This window comes from Canis lupus, chromosome 10, assembly GCF_011100685.1.
Source record: "Canis lupus familiaris isolate Mischka breed German Shepherd chromosome 10, alternate assembly UU_Cfam_GSD_1.0, whole genome shotgun sequence".
NCBI lineage: Eukaryota > Metazoa > Chordata > Mammalia > Carnivora > Canidae > Canis > Canis lupus.
The window spans coordinates 22,664,646-22,685,706 of record NC_049231.1 but is presented as its reverse complement, the minus strand read 5'-3'; the positions used below and the strand labels follow the sequence as shown (position 1 = coordinate 22,685,706).

Sequence of the window (21,061 nt, the reverse complement as noted above, 5' to 3'; positions counted from 1 at the left end):
CACACATCCACCAATTTTTACTTATAAGTGAAGCTTTGAGGGGATCCCTGGGTGGCTCAGCGGTTTGATGCCTGCCTTTGGCCCGGGGCGCGATCCTGGAGTCCCGGGATCGAGTCCCGCATCAGGCTCCCGGCATGGAGCCTGCTTCCCCTCTGCCTGTGTCTCTGCCTCTCTTTCTCTCTCCCTGTGTCTATCATAAATAAATAAATAAATCTTTAAGAAAAAAAATAAGTGAAGCTTTGAAATGGAAACTTCATGTCACTATCTCTACCACTTGTCACTAATTGAAACCATCATGCAAAAAAAAAAAAATTGCAGGAAAATTAAGCAAAGCTATTCAATTTTACTTACACTGGTGCCTGCTTAAGGTTTGCTCTCCCCTGTGGAAAGGGGATATCAAGGACCTAAGAGGGGGACGCCTGGGCGGCTCAGCGGTTGAGCGCTTGCCTTCCGCCCAGGGCGTGATCCCGGGGTCCTGGAATCGAGTCTTGCATCAGGCCCTGTGTCTCTTCCTCTGCCCGTGTCTCTGCCTCTCTCTGCGTGTCTCATGAATAAATAAAATCTTTAAAAAAAGATTTAAAAAGGGCCTACGAGGGCCAGCTCCACTTTCTCCCAGACTTGAGAGCTGGCGAGGAACAGAAAGGGAGCTGCCTCTAGGACATCCACCACCAGGGGCTGGAGGATTGGTCCACCCCGCCGGGGGGCAAGGTCCTCCGCTCTCCTCCTACCCCGCCGCAGGCCCCGCCCCGCCCCACCACAGGCCCCGCCCCCGGGGAGCGGCCCGCGGCTCGGGTGCCGGCCCGAGGGGGCGGGGCCGCCGGCTGACGTCACGCGGAGAATGCCTGAACCCGGGGCGGAGGCCGGGCGGGAGAGCGCCGCGGCGCCGAGCGGTGCAGGGCGGCCTGCACACGGGACCCCACGCCGCAGCCCTGCGCGCGGCCGAGCCGGCCGAGCCCCCGCGAGCCCCGCCGAGGCCCCCGCCGCGCCGCCGCGATGTACGACCCCGAGCGCGGCTGGAGCCTGTCCTTCTCGGGCTGCGGCTTCCTGGGCTTCTACCACGTTGGGGTGACCCGCTGCCTGAGCGAGCGCGCCCCGCACCTGGTGCACGACGCGCGCATGCTGTTCGGCTCCTCGGCCGGGGCGCTGCACTGCGTCACCATGCTCTCCGGGATCCCGCTGGGTACGACCCGGGCCCGGGCCGCGGCGGGGCTCGGCGGGGGCGGCGCTGCGACGGGGCCGCACCTCGCGGGGTGCTGTCGGGGACCCTCCCCGGGCAGAGGCTCCCTCCGCTGCGTCCTCTCGCCCGGCGCCGGGGGTTCTCTGTCGCCAGCCAGCCCGGGGGGGGGGGGGTCGCCTGGCGGGGCAACCCCGAGCGTCTCCGCACCCCAACCCTGCGGGCAGGAGGGAGCAGGACCGTGGATTGAGCTGGTCCCCGCCGGCCCTGCCATCGGCTGGGGGCTCGGGAGGCGCTGGGCGATTTGCCCCCCGGGGGTGGGGCGTGGGGGGCATCTGACCTGGAGGGCATTGTCTTGTGTCCCTGGGCAGGCGCCTTTTCCCCTCTGGCGTCTGGGGAACGCTTCTGGGGGGTGGGGCTGGACCGCCTTTCAGGTAGAGAGCAACTCTTCTGAGTCCTCCTGGGCAGTCTTACTGGTTTGGAGTCTTAGGCGACATGGAGGGGGGGTGGGCTTGAGGGGGGATTTGTGTGTGTGTGTGTGTGTGTGTGTGTGTGTGTGTAGGGGCATGGGGGGCACTAGACCCTTCCTAGGGGCTGGGGTGGATCCCTGGATATGCCCTACACCATCCTTCCACCCACCCCCACCCTGTTCAGTGCCCCTGGAAACGAGGTCCTTCCTGTGCTTTTGAAATCCTGTGCTAATTAAACATCTGTCTATGTGGGTGGCACTGGGAGGGGAAGATGTGGGGTCTGTGCCCAGCTGGCCCAAACTTGGGTGTGCCCTGGGGTTACTGGTCCAGGGAGCTGGATGTGGGACACGTAGCCATGGGAGCTGTTGGCACCCAAAGGTCCCCAGGCAGGAAGAGTGCACCTCATCAGCCGCTGTTTGGCTTCCTTAGCGATTTACCCTTTGCTCTAACTGGGGACTGGCAGCTTGGACTCCACCAGCAGGGAATGACTTTCTTCCTGGTGGCCAGAAATCCCCAGCCAGTAGGTGCAGCCTTGCAATTGGATAGGATCAGTGAGCAGACCCTGGGCTGACTGGGAGGTGGGGATTAGGAGATAGGCCCTGGCTGCCTTCTTCATGGACAGGAAGGGGGCAAAGGGCAGGAGATGTGGCCTTAGGGAGGATTAGACTGGCCACATGGCCCGTCCGCCTGCTCTGGGCTTTGGGAGGGATAAAAGACAGCTCTTGTATGTCAAGGTAACCTGCACTGACTCCAGTACAGAGGAGGTTCCTAACTGGCAGGGGACAGGTGCAGCCTGGGTCTGTACCCTGTAGGACATGGGGAGACTCAGGAGCCACCAGGTCCTCGGAAAGTAGGGTCTGGAAGTTTGGGCAGGAGCTGCTCCCCAAATTCCAGGAGCCCTGATTTCAACTCCTGTCTTATTTGGGGACCACCGAGGAGCAGCCGCTAGGGCTGCACCTTGGAAAGAGTTCCTGTGAGTGCTTTTAAGCCAAGTACTCTGCACAAGAGGCTGATGGAACATTCCAGCTGTGTGCAACTTTGCCCTCTTCTGCCTGGGCTCGGTGGGGCCACACATGTAGGGAGAGTTAGGCTGAGGTCAGAGGTGGGCCAGGACAGGCTGGCTTATGTCCCCTCTTCTGCATCTAAGGATTCGTGACGGGCTAGGTCTCAGGCTGGGACCGATGGTCCTGCATGTCAGGGCAGTGCAGAACAAGCACAGGGGTCCGGGCCAGTGAGTGAGGCCTCACGGAGCACGGATGTGGCCCGTGCCCATGAGACCGCGGTCGTTCTGGTGTCAGAGGCTTAAGGGTGAGTCTGGTTCTTTGTTAGGAGCCTCCTCCGGGTTGAGTACCTTACAGATGGTAGTATATCTAATCCCCTCCATCCGCAAAGTTAAAAATGCACAGTCTGAGATGGCGAGGGGCAGTGAAGTGGCTTTCTGAGGTCGACTGGCTAGCGAGGGGTGGAGGCGGGACTCACCCTTGAGCCCAGCCTGCACCGATCCTCTGCTTTCTATGGTGTTAGGTCCTTTGTGCTAAAGCTCTGATTATGAGGAGTTTCTGCCTCTGGCCCTGGGGGATGGAGGAGACAGAGGGTTCTCCTGGGCCTCGGGAGGCTCGTTCCTGTGGGGGGACCTAGAGCGGCACTGCTGGGGAGCAGTACCATGTAGCCGTGAGTGTCATTTAATATTTCCCACTGAAAAAAGTGAAAGACACAGTGAAGTTGATTTCCTGTATCCCAATATGGCCAGAATATTATCATTTTTCACGTCTAATCTATAAAACATTAATCAGATATTTGATTTTATTTGTATGAAGACTTTGAATTCTGGTGTGTCATCTACACACCTCAGATTGGAGTGTCCACACTCAAAAGGGCTCCATGGCTGCACGTGGCTGCTGTATTAGTGCAGGCTTGGAAGAAGGTTGGCCGCCTCCTTGCCACCTGGTATCTGGTCTTGCCACAGAGCGCTGCCATCTCCAGGGTGGCACAGTTCTTTGTTTGTCTGTCTCTTGCCCCCCAGAGATCATCATACAGGTCCTCATGGATATAAGCCAGAAGGCCAGGAGCCGGAACATCGGCATCCTCCACCCCTCCTTCAGCTTGGGCAGGAACCTCCAAGAAAGCCTTCAGAGACATCTCCCAGACAACGTCCACATGCTCATCTCTGGCAAAACATGCATATCACTCACCAGAGTGTCCGATGGGGAAAACGTGCTGGTGTCTGAGTTTCAGTCCAAAGAGGAAGTTGTGGATGTAAGCAGTCTGCTTATCTGGGCATTGCCAAATAAACGCTATTTCGTCTTGGAAGTAACACAGAGAGGGCTGCCGTAGGCCACCTGCCTTGTGTCTTAAGATGCAAAAGACCCTGGTTTCCCAGGTTCGCTTCCTGCACCAGTGACGTGAGCTCTGTGTGCATCCGATGGTCGGTGGTCTACAGCGTATAGGTTTCAGTTTCAGATACTACTACTTTCCCATCTTTCAAGACTTGGCTCATGACCCCCTCCTCCAGAGACCCTGTCCCACGTGTGTCCCTCCTCCCACGATGTATATTCCTGGCACGAATAACCAGTAGCATCTCAGCAGCCGGGGTCAACCTCTCTATCTGACCTTGTTTCCAAAAGCTTTTTCTAGATAGCCAGTTCTGGTCCATTCCTGCAGGGGAGGGTTTTCTCAGTAGGCCAGTCCTGCTTCCTGCCCCCTCCCTCACCACCAGCCCCCCAACTCGGTACTTCTCAATGTGCTGCCGGGACCCCCAGCATCAGCTGGACCTGGACGCTTGCCCTGCCTCCGGGCTCTCAGGTCCCTCCAGCCTGCTGCATCAGAGTCCTGGGGTGGGTCATGGAGTCTGTGGTTCACAGGCTTTCCAGGTGATTCTAATGAAGGTCAGCCTTTGCAGAGCCCTGGTCTGGTGTCTTCCCAGTCAGCCAGCGCCCAGTGCAGCTGTCGTGGGGAGAGGGACCGGAAGTTGATGTCCACAGACAGTGTCATTAGGAGCTTCTACTTAGGCCTGAAATAGAAGTGTGTAGGTTGCTTTGTCATTTGTTCAGCACGTTTATAAAAGCGCACACTTTGCAAAGAGCATTTCAGCCCGTTGCTCTGTTTATCTGAAGAAGGCTTATGCGGGGCCCCCAGGGGAGCAGAAGGCAGGCTGTTGGGGCCCGTGGTTTCACTTCTTTTTGTCTTGCAGGCCTTGCTCTGTTCCAGCTTCATCCCTTTCTTCAGTGGCATAATCCCTCCTTCCTTCAGAGGCGTGGTGAGTCTGCTTTTAAACTGTCTGCGCAGCTCCTGCCTGCTGGCACCCTGGGGCACGTCCCCAAATGCCTTTCACACAGAGGTTCCCGAGCTAGCCCCCTTCTAGGCTGCCCAGGCAGCACAACCAGCTTCATGTAGAATTAATTACCTCGCTATCTGGAAGGTAAGCTGATTCACTTAATCTTCACCTGAGCACCCGAGAGAGGCCCGGCTGGCCTGGTTAAAGTCGGAGATGCTTATGAGTCTGTGACTTGCTTAAGATAGAGCTTTATTCTCAGGGGATGCGAGAGTGCAGCCCACTTTGGGTTTGACTTTGCCCTTTGCAGCCCATGGCCTTGTCAGAAGCTGCTGATCTGGCTTCGATTTGGTTCCATTCCACAAATGATGTGTTTTGGCCGACTGCTGAGCCCTGCCTGGGATGGCGAAACAGGAGGCAAAGTGTCTGTTCTGCAGGCTTTGGACCAGGTGCTGGGTGATGCCAGGCCATTGGAGCTTTCTTCTAGGGCCAGGGTGATCTCCCCAGGGTGATTCTTCTTCTTCTTCTTTTTTTTTTTTTAAGATTTTATTTATTTATGCATGAGAGACAGAGAGAGAGGCAGAGACAGAGGCAGAGGGAGAAGCAGGCTCCCTGAAGGGACCCCAATAGGAGACTCGATCCCAGGACCCTGAGCCGAAGGCAGCCGCTCAGCCACTGAGCCCCGCAGGCGTCCCACCCCGGGCTGATTCTTCCTCGCCCCCGGGACAAGGTCTAGAGACAGGGTTGCCACAACTGGGGAAGTGCTGCTGACATCCTGCGGTGCACGGGGCCAGCCCTCTCAACAAAGAATCATCGGTCTCTAAACGTCAGTGGTGTCAAGCTAAGAAATCTCGCCTTGAGAGAGAACACACAACATCCCAGTGTCCCAGAGCAGAGCTTCTGCAGGCTGCAGAGCGGAGGCAGAGGCATGTCCCATCTAGCCTCACTCGCGCCCTGGAGCAGCCCCATGACAGACACGTGGTCCCCGCTTCTGGATGAGACAACAGGCCTGGAGCGGTGCAGGGGTCACCCCAGATGGCCACGGCCCCTGCCTGGCAGACCGACCTGGACTGAATCCCTCCTCTGGCACCTGGTAGCTGGACCGCTCTGGACACATTCCATAACCCCTCTGAGATCGGTTTGCAAAACGAGGGTTAAGCACAGTGCGGCGGCACAGAGGTGTCGTGAGGATCACGCGAGCAAGGGCCGTGAGGTGCTCGGCACAGAGCCTGGCGTGGGTGAGCCTGCAGGAAGGGGGGCTATTTCACCCCCCACAGAGTTGCTACCGTCTTGCCACTTGGCCGGGACTGCCCAGCCCTCGGGGTGCGGGTGGTGCATGCAGCACACTCCAGCGAAACCCATGGAAAACCAGAAGAGCTACTTGGGATTCCACTGAGCAGACTCAGAGCCCTTCTTTTTTTTTTTTTTTTTAAGATTTATTTATTTATTTATTCATGAGAGACACACGCAGAGACAGAGAGAGAGAGGCAGAGACACAGGCAGAGGGAGAAGCAGGCTCCATTGCAGGGAGCCCGACGTGTGACTCGATCCCAGGACTCCAGGATCACACCCCCGGCCGAAGGCAGGTGCTAAACCGCTGAGCCACCCAGGGATCCCCAACTCAGAGCCTTACTATAGGAGAGTTCAGAGGGGAAGGGAAAGGTCCATGTGATGGGGCACATCGGACCCAAGGATTCCCTTTGAGAAACTGGCAGCCTGCTTCCGCCCTCCTTTAGGGTTCCCTAAGGTTCCAGACCTTCCCTTCCTTGTCCCAACCTGCCCATGAGACTTTCCTACGTCCTCCATGGAAGTTGTGGGGCTCCCATTTTGAAAATACCGCTGTGTGCACCCCCGATCATTTTTGTGGAATCTCTGGATGGCGAAGGCGTGGCTGAGCATGGGTGCTTATCCTCTGGACTCGTTTTAGGTCCCAGGAAGGACCGGCTGTGCTATTTGAAGGCCTTTGTCTGTGGGTGCCGGCGGCTGGGCTGGGGCGGCCTCAGATTTGGGAATCATTCCAGACATTGCTTTGATCGGTGCAGACTTGGCCCAAGTCATACCCCAGCCTGCCTGGGCCGGCCTAAGGGTGTCAAAGCACACGGATGCAGGAAAACATGCTCACCATAGCTGATCCCAAATGCTATCAGGTTGTGGATTCAGAAGGTGTTTTCCAAGGGCTGCCTTGGCCCCGGGTTCACTGCCATTTAAGTCTCCAAAGCTCTTCAAGGTGCCGTTCTGATTTCCAAGCAGCAAAGGGGTGGGGTCTGGAATTGAACCTTCTGCCTCTTTTAGGGGACTCTGTCCCCATTGCACAGAGCCCCTGCTCCATACGGCCCCCTTCAGGCAGATTACCTGGGCACACCTGTAGGTGAAGCCCCACCTGGGCTTCAGACTTTGCCACCACAACACAGGCTGGGCTTCACCTGTCTGCCTCTTGACCAGGCACCTTTTGTGCGGTGCACAAACTCCACAACAGTATATAGCAAACTGAGTGCCTGCCCAGAGCCTGGGCTGGCAGAGAAATGCTCAGTAAGGATTGGTTGAAAGAGTGGTTCCAGAGCCTTGTCTTCCCGCAGTATCAGCCTGTGTCTCTGAGAAGCCTCTACCCCTGATCTTAAAAAACAAAAACAAACAAAAAACCCACAAAAGACAGCCCAGAGCTTGTAACACTATGTCCTTTTTTTCCTTCCTGTGAAAGCGATACATGGACGGAGGAGCAAGTGACAATGTCCCTTTCTTTGATGCCAAAACGACCATCACTGTGTCCCCCTTCTATGGAGAGTATGACATCTGCCCTAAAGTCAAGTCCACGAACTTTCTTCAGGTGGACTTAACCAAGCTCAATCTGCGCCTCTGCTCAGAGAATGCCTACCTACTCATGCGAGCGCTTTTCCCTCCAGATCTCAAGGTGAGTTGGGGGCTGTGTGTTCGAGGGCACAGCTCTTTGCTTCCCTGTTTGCCAGTTCTCTCCACAAACAGAAGCAGATCCCCCTCACTGAACAGGAACTCACAGAAGAGTTTCTGGTTCTGGAAGCTCAGTGCTGCCCCACTCTGACCGCTGGAATCACCTGGGAAGATTTAAACAGCCCTGTAGCTCAGACCCCACATCCAGGAGGCTAGGATTCAAGTAGTTGGGGTGTAGCCTGGACGGTGGGATTGTTTTTTGTTTTTTTTTTGCGTTATCCTGATGATTCTTATTTGCAAGCATGGTCAAGAACCACACTGCATTTGGTGGTTTAATCTTTCTTGAGTGTTGTTGTAGGAGGTCTTATCTCCCTGATATAAAGAAAATGTGTCAACTGTGTACACTCAGGGTTCTCCGGGAAGAGAGAAGGCGTTGTGTACACTGTACCCCAGGATCATGTGCTCCAGGAGAGGGAGCGGAGGCTGTAAACTGGTTTGCATGTGTGGTGTGTGTACAGACGAGTAGAGGAGGCCACTCTTAATTGTCCCGGGACAACGGGAACAGGCTCTTGCATTTGTTAGGGTGGAGGCTCCTTCAGGGACCAAGGGAGCCCAGAGACAGCAGTGCCTGGCATGCCTGGGCTGCCAGCAGAGGCTCCGTGGAGGGGATGTCATTGGAGCCTAGTCCTGTGTGAAAGTGGAGCCCTGTGTCCAGCCTCGCTGTGGCTGTGCGGGGCCGGGGGAGCAGCTCAGCTGGGAGGGTTCTCTGTTGCCTTCAGAATGGCTCCCATTGCAGTCACCCTTACTTGATTTGTTGCCAGGTGCTTGGAGAGATTTGCCTTCGAGGGTACTTAGACGCCTTCAGGTTCTTGGAAGAGAACGGTATGTATGGGTGAGGTGGGGGCAGACGTGGCCTTTTTTTTTTTTTTTTTAAGATTTTATTTATTTATTCATGAGAGACACAGAGAGAGAGGCAGAGACACAGGCAGAGGGAGAAGCAGGACCCATGCCAGGAACCCGATGCAGGACTCAATCCCGGGACCCTGGGATCACACTCTGAGCTGAAGGCAGACGCTCAACCACTGAGCCACCCGGGTGCCCCCAGATGTGTCCTTTTAACAAGCTTTTCGTTAGCATCAGTAACTGGAGGTTGATGTTAGAAACTCCATGCCCAGTGTCTTCCCTTAGCCTCTTCTCAGCCGACTCATTGGCCCTGTGAGATAGGAAGTCTTTGTCCCATTTCATAGCCGGGGAGGCGGGGAGGCGGAGGTGAGCCAGGGCCCCCATGCTGCTCACTGAGGGCTGGAGCTGGGGCGGGACTCGGGGACACAGGAACCCTCTCCTGCACGGCCACCTGCCTGTCAAGGCAGTTCTGTCCGTTGTGTTTTGTTTTCTTTTTTTCCTGTGTGAACTGTTTTGAACATTTAGATAAACAGAGGAAGTTAAGCAGGGTTTCTGCCCCCGGGCCCCAGGTGGAGCAATCAGAATACTTGCCTCCAACCAGGTGCAGGTCACACCTGTGAGCCCAGCTGTCCTTTCTGGGGCAGGTTCCTGCCTTGGGAGTCATCTGGCTGGTCTGGGCAGTGGGACTTGGGCTCTTGAAATATTAGATGTATTTGGAACTGCTTGTCTTCAATGTTAGAAGTCGGTTTCTATTTTTTTTTAAGATTTTATTTATTCATGAGAGACACACAGAGAGAGGCAGAGACACAGGCAGAGAGAGAAGCAGGCTCCCTGTGGGGAGCCCATGGGGGACTCAATCCTGGATTCCGGGATCACACCCTGAGCCGAAGGCAGATGCTCAACTGCTGAGCCACCCAGGCACCGCCAGCCCTTGGTCATTTTACTCAGAGGTTGGGAGCCTGAGGGAGCCACCCCCTGCCCAACCCAGCGTGCCAATTCTACGAGAACAGGAGCCACTGACTGGGATAAGCTACTGAGCCCCAGCATCTAAGGCAGGGTCTGCACAAACTCCCACACCTAGCGCTGCTTCCAATGCCACACAGCGAAAGGGTGTCCTCTGTAATGTTGGACCTGGGTTCGAATCCCACTCTTCCGCTTCCTGGCTATGTGGCTTTGGGTGAATCTCCTAACCTATTCTGTGCCTCTGATTTCTCAGCTGAGGTGACGAAGCGGCCTGGAACGTGGGTTTAACCAGTGCTTTAGTTATTATAAATCCATTATAATTCTTATCTTTCACCTGCATGAATCCCCATGTGGCCGTGGAGCCCAGACAGCTAGGGAGGGGTGGAGCCGGAGCCAGACTCCCATCTCTCTTTGGCTTCAAAGCCCCACACCTCCTTCTGTTACAAAAGCCTGAACGCCCGGCCTCATGGATGCCTGCCTCCTACTTCGCCCACAGGCCTGTGGCTTCCCCAGTGGTTGCCCGTGCCCCTGTCGTTCCTGGGTGGGTGCGTGCGTCGTGCCTCCTGCTGCCCACACTGACCTGGTGGTTGGTTTCCCGTGTCCTTGGCAGGGATCTGCAACAGGCTCCAGCCGTGCCTGAATCTATCCTCGGACGAGATGAAGAATCTTAAAGTGGCCTGGGAACCCGGGAGCCCGGAAGCTCCCCCGAGGGTGGCTGCCGGTGGGACGAAGCCCGAGCCAGACGAGCTGCTGGACCACCTGCGCCTCAGCATCCTGCCCTGGAACGAGGGCATCCTGGAGACCCTGTCACCCAAGCTCCTTGGAGGTGCTGACTCCCCAGGGGTGCGGAAGGCTGAGGATGTGGTTTCCTGTGACAGAGAGAGAAAGAGAGAGAGGGAGAGAGAGACTGAAGGGGCTTTATTCTCTGGGTTGTGGAGGAAGGTAATCTTGCATGTGGGATACGGGGCCTGCTGGGGCTCTGCTCCTGGCACAGACCCTTGCTCCATCTCCCTTCCCAAGGGGTCACGGCCAGAGGAGAGCAGACTCCAGCTGAGCCTGTTTTAAGTGAACTGGGCACACAGTATTGCAGGGGGCCGCAGGTGGGGGGCCGTTCTTCCAGAACCCTCTCTGCCTGTCCACCCATCCCTAAGCCTTCTTTCTTGGGGAGCCCCCTTTCCCCGATTTCTCCCTGCCTCCAAACCTGCAATTTTGAATCTCCACGGAGTGGGGATGTGCTTGATTACGTGACCAACTATTAGGTGGATGGGAGTGTGCAAACCAGCTTCCAGTCGGTCATTTGGAGGAATTCAGAGGGTAGTGGGACATCATCCCATGCACCAGGGCATGAACCGGCAGCTGTTGGGGCTAATGTGATCTGAGGTATCAGGAGGTCATTACAAAAGGGAGTTAACAGGCCAGAGGGTTCTGGGCAGAAGGACACAGGGTCCAGCTGAAGGTTTGGGGAAAAGCTCAGAAGTCGATGGGGTATTTTGAGAAGTTTGTGTAGCCCTCCAAAGATAGTTCTTGAAAAGAGAGTCGTTCAAGAGAAGAAAAAATAAAACAAGATGAAATCAGAGAGGGAGACAAACCATAAGAGACTCTTAATCATAGGAAACAAACTCAGGGTTGCTGGAGGGGAGGGGGGTGAGGGGACGGGGTAACTGGGTGTCAGGCATTAGGACGCACATGGTGGAATGAGCACTGGGTGTCATAAGATCGATGCCTCACTGACGTCTACCGCTGAAACCAGTAATACATTATATGTTAATTTGTTGAATTTAAATGAAAATGAAAAATAGATTTTAAAAAGACAGAGCGAGCTGTGCACTGAGAAGCCTGCATGCGGGGGGCTGTCCGAGGCCTGTCCTGGGCATACTCCTCATGGGACCTCCTTGGGGAGCGCTTCGGATTCTCCGGATGCCAGGATCTGAGTATTTCATAGAAATTCCAAGCACCACCTGGGCCAGGCGGTTTGGCTCTTACACTGCTGGGAGACACCTCCAAATTGTGTTTTTCAGATCTGAGTAAAGCAATTAAAATCCAACGTGGATACATGAGCAAGATTTACAACTTCCTACCAGTTAAGGTCGTGTCCTATATGATGCTGCCCTGTACGCTGCCCGTGGAGTCTGCTATCGCCATGGTCCAGAGGTGGGCATTTTACGTGGCTTTTGCGCTTTCCTCCCGCATCGTTGGCTGGAGGTGAGGGAACCCACGTGAGGGCCTTAACCTGTGGCCTGGCTCCTTGAGGGGCGCGACGGTGCTCCCTGGAGACCCTTCTCAGCCTCTCTTCCCTACGCTGTCACTTCTTGCGGCTTCTTGGAGGTTTACACTTCCAGCCTGGGAGTTTATTCGCAGCACGCCGGGAGGACGTGAGGCACCGCTTGGATCCTGGCTATTTGTTTAAGCTCTGCTTCCTTTAGATTTACGGTGGCGTTTACAGTCTTTTTAGCGAGTGGATCAGCATGGCCTTTGGTCCATCTTTTAGAGGCCAAGCCATCCCTCAGAATCTGGCTCGGTTCTCCTGTCCAGATCCCCTCCCCTCTACCAAATTAATCACCTACTCCCAGACACCCTTGCCCCGGGGAGAGGTCTGGTCAGGCATTTACAGGGCTTGCCACGGGGGGCCTCTTGTGTGTGGGGTGGGGGAGTCTGCAGGGCTGGGGTGGGGGGACGTGCTACCTTGACTCCCAGATTCTCTGCATTGGCTTCAGTGTGCACCTTGCCACATGGAGAAGCCTGGAAAACTAAGCCCAAGCCCTTCCCCTCTTATTTCCACGCATATCCCTGGAGCTTCCCGCAGCCCAGTGACCTAACTGCTTTAGGGCTTTTAGGTAGGTTTGTCTTTGGTATAATGCGCCCGATCCACCTCCTGGGATTGATCAGATTAGGATTAGATGGGACTCTGGTGGTTTACCTGGACAAAGGGCATGGATGTCAGATGCCTGCTTTTTCTTTAGTTTGTGTGTGTGTGTGTTGGCTTGTTTTCACGCTGATAACCTGTGTGTCTCTTTTTCTTATTCCTGCAGACTGGTGACATGGTTTCCAGATAGGTCTGAGGACATCCGGTGGCTGCAGTGGCTCACCTTGAGTATGTGTTCTCGGGTGATGACACAGCTGTTCTCCATGTCCAGGTCAGTGATCTGGCCACGGGTGTGTGGGTCTGGTGGGGACCTTTCATCAGTGGGCTGGGGGTGCCTATTTATGCAGATTCTCATCGGGGCTCAGACTTGCTCAGTCTTGGGGGAGCCCTGGGGGTGGAACCCAGCATCCTTGGGTTGCTAACATGGCCTCAGGGATGCTGCTACTTCTGAGTTCTAAAAACGTATTCAGAGCAAGAAAGGCCTTGTTCCAGCTACAAGGGTTGGGTCTAGTCCTGGAAATCGTGAGCCTTGGTGGTCTTATGTGTTCCCTGTGGGTGACCTTCATTTCTTCCCTGGGTCTCGGTCAGGCTTTTGGGAGCCCCTGGCACAGTACTGGAGACATGGTGGGCACTCAGGAGAGGATATCTCAGTGCTATTGGCAGACACGAAGAGCTGTAAAGTAGGGGAGTGGAAGGGTCTGGTTTCCACTGGGCAATGACTGTAGTGGCCACGGGAAGGAGGTCTCATCACCCGGCCCTAGGGCAGCAGGTTCACCAGCCAGAGGGCAGCTGTACTGGTCCAGGCAGGGATGAGGAGGGCCGGCCTCACTAGAACCTGTGGGCCTGAAGTGTTCATAGGCTCTAGGGCCAGAAGGAGGTGCCAAGTGCAAGCCCTGGGGTCTGCCTGGATTCTGAGGGAGCAGGGCAGCTGGTCAGAAGGAGGAAGCCTGGGGATGGTGGTGCAGGCTGGTCAGCAAGCTGGTCTATGTGGAGGAAACTGATAGGCTCCACTGGGATGCCCAGTGGGAGGGGCCCGGGGGGCTGGAGGGCTACCAGCTTAGAACCCAGGATGGTGACCCTCTGGATGCCCAGGAGGGAGGACGCTGTGGCTTTGGACACCACCACCGTGCAGTGCACGGAGTGGGCATGATGGCGCACTCAGGGTGGGCTGGTGGTGTCCATCCATCCTTGCTGAGATGGAAGACCTCAGGGCAGCAGGACAGCGGCTGAGTCAGTATTCCTTTTGTTTCAGATCCCAGACACCGGCAAGCAGCCCGCAGCCTTCCCTGAAGAACATGAAGGCACTGCTACCCTCCTGGCTGTCCAGTAGGTGCCGGAGCTGAGGCGGCTGGGCAAGCCCATCCTCCTGCCTGGCCTGGCTTTTCCGGGTTGGAGTTGGGAGGGACTCCTCCTTCCCCGCAATCCTATGGTGCAGAAGCGTTTCGGAGTCATTTGAGGAGACGAGTCTGGGACATTCTTTCAGAAGTGCTTTCTGATCTTTCTGCAGACGCGTCTGTGCTGGCACTTAATGTCCTGCTGTTCTGCCTCTGTGCTCAGTTTATAGTTCACTGAAACCAAATGGCAATCTGTTATTTTTACGAAAAGCTAGGAAGCTACTTTTGGTGTATGTGGTGGTCTGGAGCATAAGGAAGTTTAATAGTTAAGCTTCTGGGTATGTTAGCTTAGTTGGCTGGGAAGCGGCAATAGGAAGGCCAGCGTGGAGGGGCATGGCCAGTCAACCTGCAGTTCTCTGGGCACGAAGTTTCTAGAATAGCAGGTGTTGTGAGGGATCAGGGGTGTGTGTGTGGGGGGGTGGGGCTTGTGGCCGGCGGGTGGGCTGCCCTCTGTACAGTGTTGGGGTTTGGAAGGAAGAGTGATGTGATCCCATTTCCTCACATGGGAAATAGTCAGTGTAGCTGGGGCAGGTGGCAGCCTTGTCCAAGGGGGGCCACTGGGGGTCATGGGCCGTTAAAAGATGCTAACTTATTTGGGAACACTTTTCTGACCTAGCTTAAATATTTGATAGAGTTTTGTATAGAATATAAAGGAATCTTATTGTTTGTTGCATTTTATGTCACGTGAATCAGGAAGGTGTTAATAAGCCTTATTAAAAAAAAAAAAATCCAGTGCACAGGCTGGCATCCCAGGATACCAGGCAGTTGCCCAGCACAACAGAAGGGCTTGGGTCCTGCGCACCTTTCTCAACATCCCCTGCCCTTCTGAACTCCCAGAGCCTTAATGGAGATAAGCAAGAGATGGGGACCTACCTTCTCCCTAGGTGTGATTTGTTGGCAAGCACAGAGTAATGTGACTCCAGGTGAAATATAATCACGCATTTGCGCGTAGCAAGAAAGAAACAGCGATAAGCTCAAAATCCTCCACGTTGGCACAGGAAGCTGTAGCTCTCACCTACACTGTGCAAGGACGTTGGGAGTTGAAGAACCAGAAAGTTCAGACAAAGCACTTTGTTATAAAGACGTGTCCTCGAAAAAAGAATGTGGTTCTAGGGGCAGCCTCTACGTGAGCTCCTTCCCTTGAGCTGCCATGAGATTGTGGGCTCCTAGAGGCAGGCTCCTTGAACATACGGGGCCACTTCCCAGGGCACAGAGCCGCCCCCCCCCCCCCTTTGTGGCTCCTCGCAGGGTCCTTGTGTCTCCGGGATGGGAGTACTGACGAGGCTCCTGTTCTGGTAGCACTCGCTTCCTAAGGGAGACAAGAGCTGGCGAGAGGTAGGCTCTCCCAGCTGCTTAAAGCTCCAGAACAAGGCACTGGTCCTTGCTGAGCTGGCCTAGGGGTGGGGGAGGCCAGGCCTGACACCCCACCCACGCCCCCGGGCTCCTCCGAGCCCTCCCTCACACCTGCCCCTGAGCCCCTGATTCTCGAGTTCCCCTGATCACCTGTCTTCCATTGGATGTGCAGCATGGGCTGCAGCAGATCCGAGCACGCTTCACCAGTATTTGACAATAACTGCCACCTTTCTGTAGACCGTATACACATGCTAGTTCTGTGACTGGTAGAAAGAAGGAATTATTTTAACAGCTCATGGGATTACATGCAACTGTTTTTTTTTTTTTTTTTTTACTACTTTTTGAACTGGTTCCACCTTCTCACAATGAGCATGTGTTTTATACTTTTTGAAAAATGTGTGTTAAGACAAAGAAGTGTTCTTTCAGAAATGGCCAAGGCCCCACCCACCACCTGTGCCTTAATACCATCCTACCCCCACCCCATACCTCTCCAGCACGGCTGAGGTATCTGATCGGTGCGTCGGAACATTCTTGGGTTCCTACTACCTTATCGAACAAACCTCTTCTTCTTTATATGGCACATTTATGCTCTGGAATACATTCCACTGTCAGGAATAATAACTGTGTAGTCTAGGTAATGACCAGGGAGCAACAGCCTTGGTGAACAGATAACAAAACTTGGTGCTGAGCATGAGCCTCGTCTTGTTAATAAATAATTAATTAATTAATTAATTTGTGGGTGTGTATTGTGCACAGAGCAAAGGCAGAGAACGTACACACCCCAGTACTGACAGTGGTTGTTATCATCCCTCCCATAATTATAGTTCATTTGTTGTGCTGGTATGTGGTTTTCAAATTTCTATGGTAAATATTTATTACTTTCATTGGAAAATAACTCATAATAAATGTGACTTTGAAAACGTTTTCCCTTGTTTCTGGGTCCTCTCTCAGGAGCCCCCCTTTCTTTCCCTTCCCTCACAGACAAGTTCCTTCAAATGACACCCCCCCCCCCCCAGGTTTATGGCTGGCCCTTCCAGCCAGGTGGTCTCCACATGTTCTGTCCTGGACAACTGGATCAGCACCCCCTCCTCCTAGAGTCCCTCTCCTTCCTCTGTGACCCCACGCTGTCCTGAGTGCTGGGCTCGTCCCCCTGCCTGCTGTGCTCAGAGTTCACAGTCGTTCCGGGGGGAGGGGTGGGGGGGGGGGAAGAGTTCACTCCGAGGAGCCCCAGTCTCTAGCTCAGGTGAGGGGCGAGCCCACCTGGCCACCTCCACCTGGCTATTCCTTGGTATTACCGAGCACCTCGACATAACCCCTCCAGTGCAGAGCTGCCCTGTATCCGTCAACTTCCAAGTCCAAGGAGCCAGACCCCTGAGCACCTCTTCCCTGGCTGACCCCGCCCCCTCCAGCTGGTCCCAATCCTGACGAGTCCACCTCCACTTAAGGCCTCTTGTCCCCAGCCCACTCCCTGGAGCCTATGCTACACGGAGAGGTGAGTGACCCCAAGGGCATCTGTGGGAAGATCGGCGTTCCTTCCCTATGACTTCTGAGACAGGTGTGATTTTAAGGGAACCAGTGTGGTCACTGAACTGCATTTCTACTACTGATGGGGCCAGATTGATACTGTGTAAGGCCAACTTTTCTCAAAAGCTGGCATCCTTGCAGGTATCACTAGGTGATTCTATCAGTTAGGGCAGGCTGGGCTATGCTGCATTTAACAAAGACTCCCCAGGTTTACTTCTCATACTACAGACCCATCACACTTGGCTAGCCCAGCCTGAAACTGTCCCCTCATCTGGAGGGTCACTGATCACAGTAATGGGGGTGGGGTGTAGGGTGTTCTAAGGTTGTCATCCACACATACCTATCCCTTCTGCCTACAACCTGTTGACCAAAGCAAGTCATGCAGATGTGGGCAGGGAAATAGAACCATACCTTTTGCCCAAAAGGGGAGCACCAGAATTACCAATGAACACCACTGAGGGCCAAAGAGCCTCAAGAACCCAAACCCAAAAGTCTCCATGATCCCATTAATTTAGGAAATCCTGGGTTCAGGAAAGTGAAACAGGTACAGGTACTGCAGAACTTCTCAGAGCCTTTAATACATGAGTATAGGCATTGTGACTGTCAGAGATGGTGCTTGAGGATGAAGCTGGGACTGTGTTTCTGATGTGTCTTCTGTCACCTTGTCACCAGTGCCTTGTACCCAACAGACTCTCAAATATTTGACTCCGGACTCTTGTTACAATCTGTGGGTCGGGATGCCTGGTGGAGCGGGACGCCTCAGTGGTGGAGCGTCTGCCTTCGGCTCAGGGTGTGATCCCAGGGTCTTGATCGAGTCCCACGTTGGGCTCCCTGTGTGGAGCCTGCTTCTCCCTCTGCCAGTGTCTCTGCCTCTCTCTGTGTCTCTCATGAATAAATACATAAATAAAATCTTAAAAAAAAAATCTGCGGGCCAACCTCATGGCCCATCTTTGAGACAAGGCTTACTCAAGAGACTAATGAAGAAGAAAATGCAGGGAGGGCCTGGTTTGTGCAGTGTTTACAGGGGGCCAGGTCCCATGCCTGATGGAATCCTCAGCAACTGCTGCCATCCCCACTTTAGGATCAGGAAGGAAGAAGTGGGAGCATGATTCTGAGCTAAGCGTCCAGCTTGGGTAACCTGTGCTTAAAATTTGCTCCTAGATTATCTTCGAAGGTCTCTGTCAAGAAGTTTTCTCCTCCAAAACAGCCTTCTGAGTCTGAGCTGGAGGGTTGCGAGACCCCTGGTGGTGGTGGTGGTGGTGGTGGTGGTGGTGGTGGTGGTGGAGGGGGGTTGGGTGGGAAGTGGGGAGGCAGATGGCTAGGTCAGCCTGCAAGGGGTGCAGGGAGGGAAGGACCGGCCCGGCAGGTGCTGACGTCTCTCTTCCCACGCGAGAAGGGTACCAGGGTACCGTGGACCCCAGGGATGCTGGAGGCCTGGGTGCTATTTAAATGCAAAACGGGAAAAAAAATAAATGCAAAACGGGGGCAGCCCAGGTGGCTCGGCGGTTTAGCGCTACCTTCAGCCCAGGGCGTGACCCTGGAGACCCAGGATCGAGTCCTGCGACGGGCTCCCTGCACGGAGCCTGCTTCTCCCTCTGCCTGTGTCTCTGTCTCTCTCTCTCTCATGAATAAATAAGTAAAATCTTAAAAAAAAAAAAATGCACCCCGGTGTCAGGAAGTCTGGGAAGGGGCCTCGGGGGAGAAGCGGGGGTGGTGACGCGATGCCCTGAGAGCAGGAGGCAGTGGACGCCCAATGCTGACCGTCCCTCACTCGGTCCCTTGGCGGTGTCTCCCCGCATCTGCCACGCGTGTTGACTCCTTACGACGTGGCCATCTTCTGGGGGGAGGGGGTGTTTCCCGCAGCAGAGTGAAGCCCCCAGCCCGTCCCGGGACCGCCCCGCGCTAGTACTTACAGGCTGCGGCCGCGGCCTCTGATGCACCGGCTCGCCCTGGCCCGTGCCGGGCGCGGTCCCACGGCGCTTGTTCCAGTCCCGTGACGCAGAACGACCGTCACGTCCCCTCTACCGGCGAGGGCTCGGGCTCGGGCTCGGGCTCGGGCTCGGGCCTCGGGGGCCTCCGCGGCCGGGCGGACCCGGGCGGCCAGCAGCCGGGAGCAGGTGCCTCTGCGACCTGCGCCGGCCCCGCAGCCGGGGGAGGCGAGCCTCGGCGCTCCGCGGGGGCGTGGGCTCCGCACAGCACCCGCCGGACCCGGGCGCCAGCGGGGAGGCGGGCGGCCCCCGAAGAAGCGTCGGCGGACCCATCCCGGTCGGCTCTCTCCCGCGCCGGCTCCCAGCGGAAGACCCGCGCCCCAGGCGCCAGCAGCCGCGCGGGCGTCATTGGACGCTCTGCGCTTGCGCGGTCTCCACGCTGCGTCCGTGCGGACATCCGGTCACGGGTTCCCACGGACCAATGAGCGAGAGCACCGTGAGCCAGGGGGCGGGGCATCATGGCTGCTCCCAGGGCGCCGCGTCCAGAGGCTCGCGGGTGCTGCGCTAAGTGACAGCTCCGCCACCGCGGGCCCGCCCTCTGCCCTCGCCAGCCGCGCCGTGATCACGCCCGGGTAGCTGTGCGAGGCGGCGGCCGGAGAGGGAGCCATGGGCACAGTGCACGCCCGGGTAAGAGGCCCAGCGACCCGCGGGCCGCGTGACCTCAGGGCGGGCGCCGCGGGAAGAGACCCCCCCCACCGGGAAGGGGCGCCGAGGGCGGCGGGGCCTGCGGGCCGGGGGGCGGCGGCCGCACAGACGGGCCGGCGGGTCCCGCAGGCCCCGGAGCGGGAAGCCGGTACCCGGAGGAGGGACGGGACTCGCCCAAGGTCACTCAGCCGGGCGCTGCCCCGGGCCGGAGCCATCCGTTCTCCTTACGCAGCCTCCGCCGCTTCGGGGTCTTGTCTGCATCCCGGCCACCTGCTGGGGTCCTGCGGGGGTCCTGCAGCACCGAGTATCCCACCGGGGGGCCTCCTTCCTCCTGCTTGCAGACCCCACCTCTCCATGCTTCGCTTACTCCTGGCAACGCGGAGGCTGAGACAAGTGAAGCTGAGGTGCTGAACTTGGGGACTCCGTGCGTCCTCTGTGATGTGCCAAACTGCTCTCCTTTGTCCTAATCTTTTTTTTTTTCTTTAAAGATTTTATGTATTTATTCACGAGAAACCTAGGAAGAGAGGCAGAGACACGGGCAGAGGGAGAAGCGGCTCCCTGCGGGGACCCCAACCACTGACCCACCCAGGTGCCCCCTTTGTGGTCATCTTAACTGAGGGCTAGAGGATGGCTGTCTGTCCAGGGCCACACGTGTTTAGAGCCTCAGGATGTTCCGAAACTCAGACATACTCAGACACCCCCCCCAACCCCACCCCACCCCACCCCACCAGGCTGAGGCCCAGGCCTCAGCATTACTTTCTACTACAACACGGACCGTTTAGGACCGTTTAGAACCTTTCAGTAGTTTCACGGTGGCTTTCCCAAAGAATTTAGCACAGACCCCCCCCTGGGCTTCGCATGGGGAGGGGGACTTCACCACACTTCCCAGGTCATTCATTGGAATGGAACACGGTAGGTGTCCCCACACACTCCTTGGGCTGTACTGCTGTCCAGCAGTTCCTGCCTCACCCATCAACAGCTACCGAGATAGTCCCACCTTTTAGAGCTCCGCTCAGGTCACTTCCTCCACAGACCTCCTCCTCATCTGCCCTCATTTGGACGTGCCGCTGACTTCTTGAGTAGTCTCCCTGGCGCCTGTTTTATCTCTGTTTGGATTTTTGTCTTAACTCTTTTTCAGTCTAAGTCTCTTTTTCTTTTCTTTTTTAAAGATTTTATTTATTTATTCATGACAGACACAGAGAGAAAGAGAGGCAGAGACACAGGCAGAGGGAGAAGCAGGCTCCATGCAGGGAGCCCAACGTGGGACTCGATCCTGGGACTCCAGGATCACACCCTCAGCCAATGGCAGGCGCTAAATCGCTGAGCCACCTGAGAATCCCCCAGTCTTAAGTTTCTAGATGTTACAGTAGGAGCTGAATCTTACTTGGTTTGCATCCCTTGTAGCGTCTTCAACGAAGTAGGCAGTCATTTATTTTTGTGACCTTTACTGGGAGTCTCCTAGATGCCCAGCACGACTGTAGGTGCAAGAGATACAGACAACAACGACAAGTCTTTGCTCTTTTGAGCTCCTTTGGAGCTAAAGTCACTGCTTCTTTGATTAATATGTTGGCCAAAAAAAATATTCTTTTAATTTGAACTTTACAGCCTA

At 55.7% G+C, this 21,061-nt stretch overlaps 2 protein-coding genes and 1 long non-coding RNA gene across 7 annotated transcripts in view; 2 read left to right on the top strand and 1 right to left on the bottom strand.

Moving 5' to 3' along the window:
* Window positions 1-958: 958 nt before the first annotated feature.
* PNPLA3 (patatin like phospholipase domain containing 3) lies at window positions 959-16,219 on the top strand. Its single transcript, XM_038550270.1, has 9 exons — window positions 959-1,180; window positions 3,668-3,900; window positions 4,835-4,900; window positions 7,614-7,823; window positions 8,641-8,701; window positions 10,296-10,511; window positions 11,704-11,836; window positions 12,715-12,819; window positions 13,801-16,219. The coding sequence occupies exons 1-9, from the start codon at window positions 994-996 to the stop codon at window positions 13,889-13,891; spliced, it is 1,302 nt and encodes a 433-aa protein (XP_038406198.1). The 5' UTR covers window positions 959-993; the 3' UTR covers window positions 13,892-16,219.
* On the bottom strand, window positions 8,683-19,286 carry LOC119873615. Of its 5 annotated transcripts, none has more exons than XR_005365512.1 (4): window positions 18,733-19,286; window positions 14,816-15,558; window positions 12,603-14,116; window positions 8,683-10,554 (listed from the first exon to the last, which is right to left on the bottom strand). It is a non-coding gene; the product is annotated as an uncharacterized LOC119873615 (long non-coding RNA). The 5 variants fall into 5 exon arrangements; XR_005365510.1 differs by having other exon boundaries at window positions 14,816-17,703; window positions 18,733-19,276; XR_005365508.1 differs by lacking the exon at window positions 18,733-19,286 and having other exon boundaries at window positions 14,816-18,726.
* The window catches only part of SAMM50 (SAMM50 sorting and assembly machinery component), a 34,638-nt gene continuing 32,813 nt past the window's right edge, over window positions 19,237-21,061 (top strand). The window contains exon 1 of the mRNA XM_038550268.1: window positions 19,237-19,434. Coding sequence (XP_038406196.1) covers window positions 19,414-19,434 — 21 coding nt within the window. The 5' untranslated portion in view covers window positions 19,237-19,413. The remainder of the gene's footprint in view (window positions 19,435-21,061) is intronic.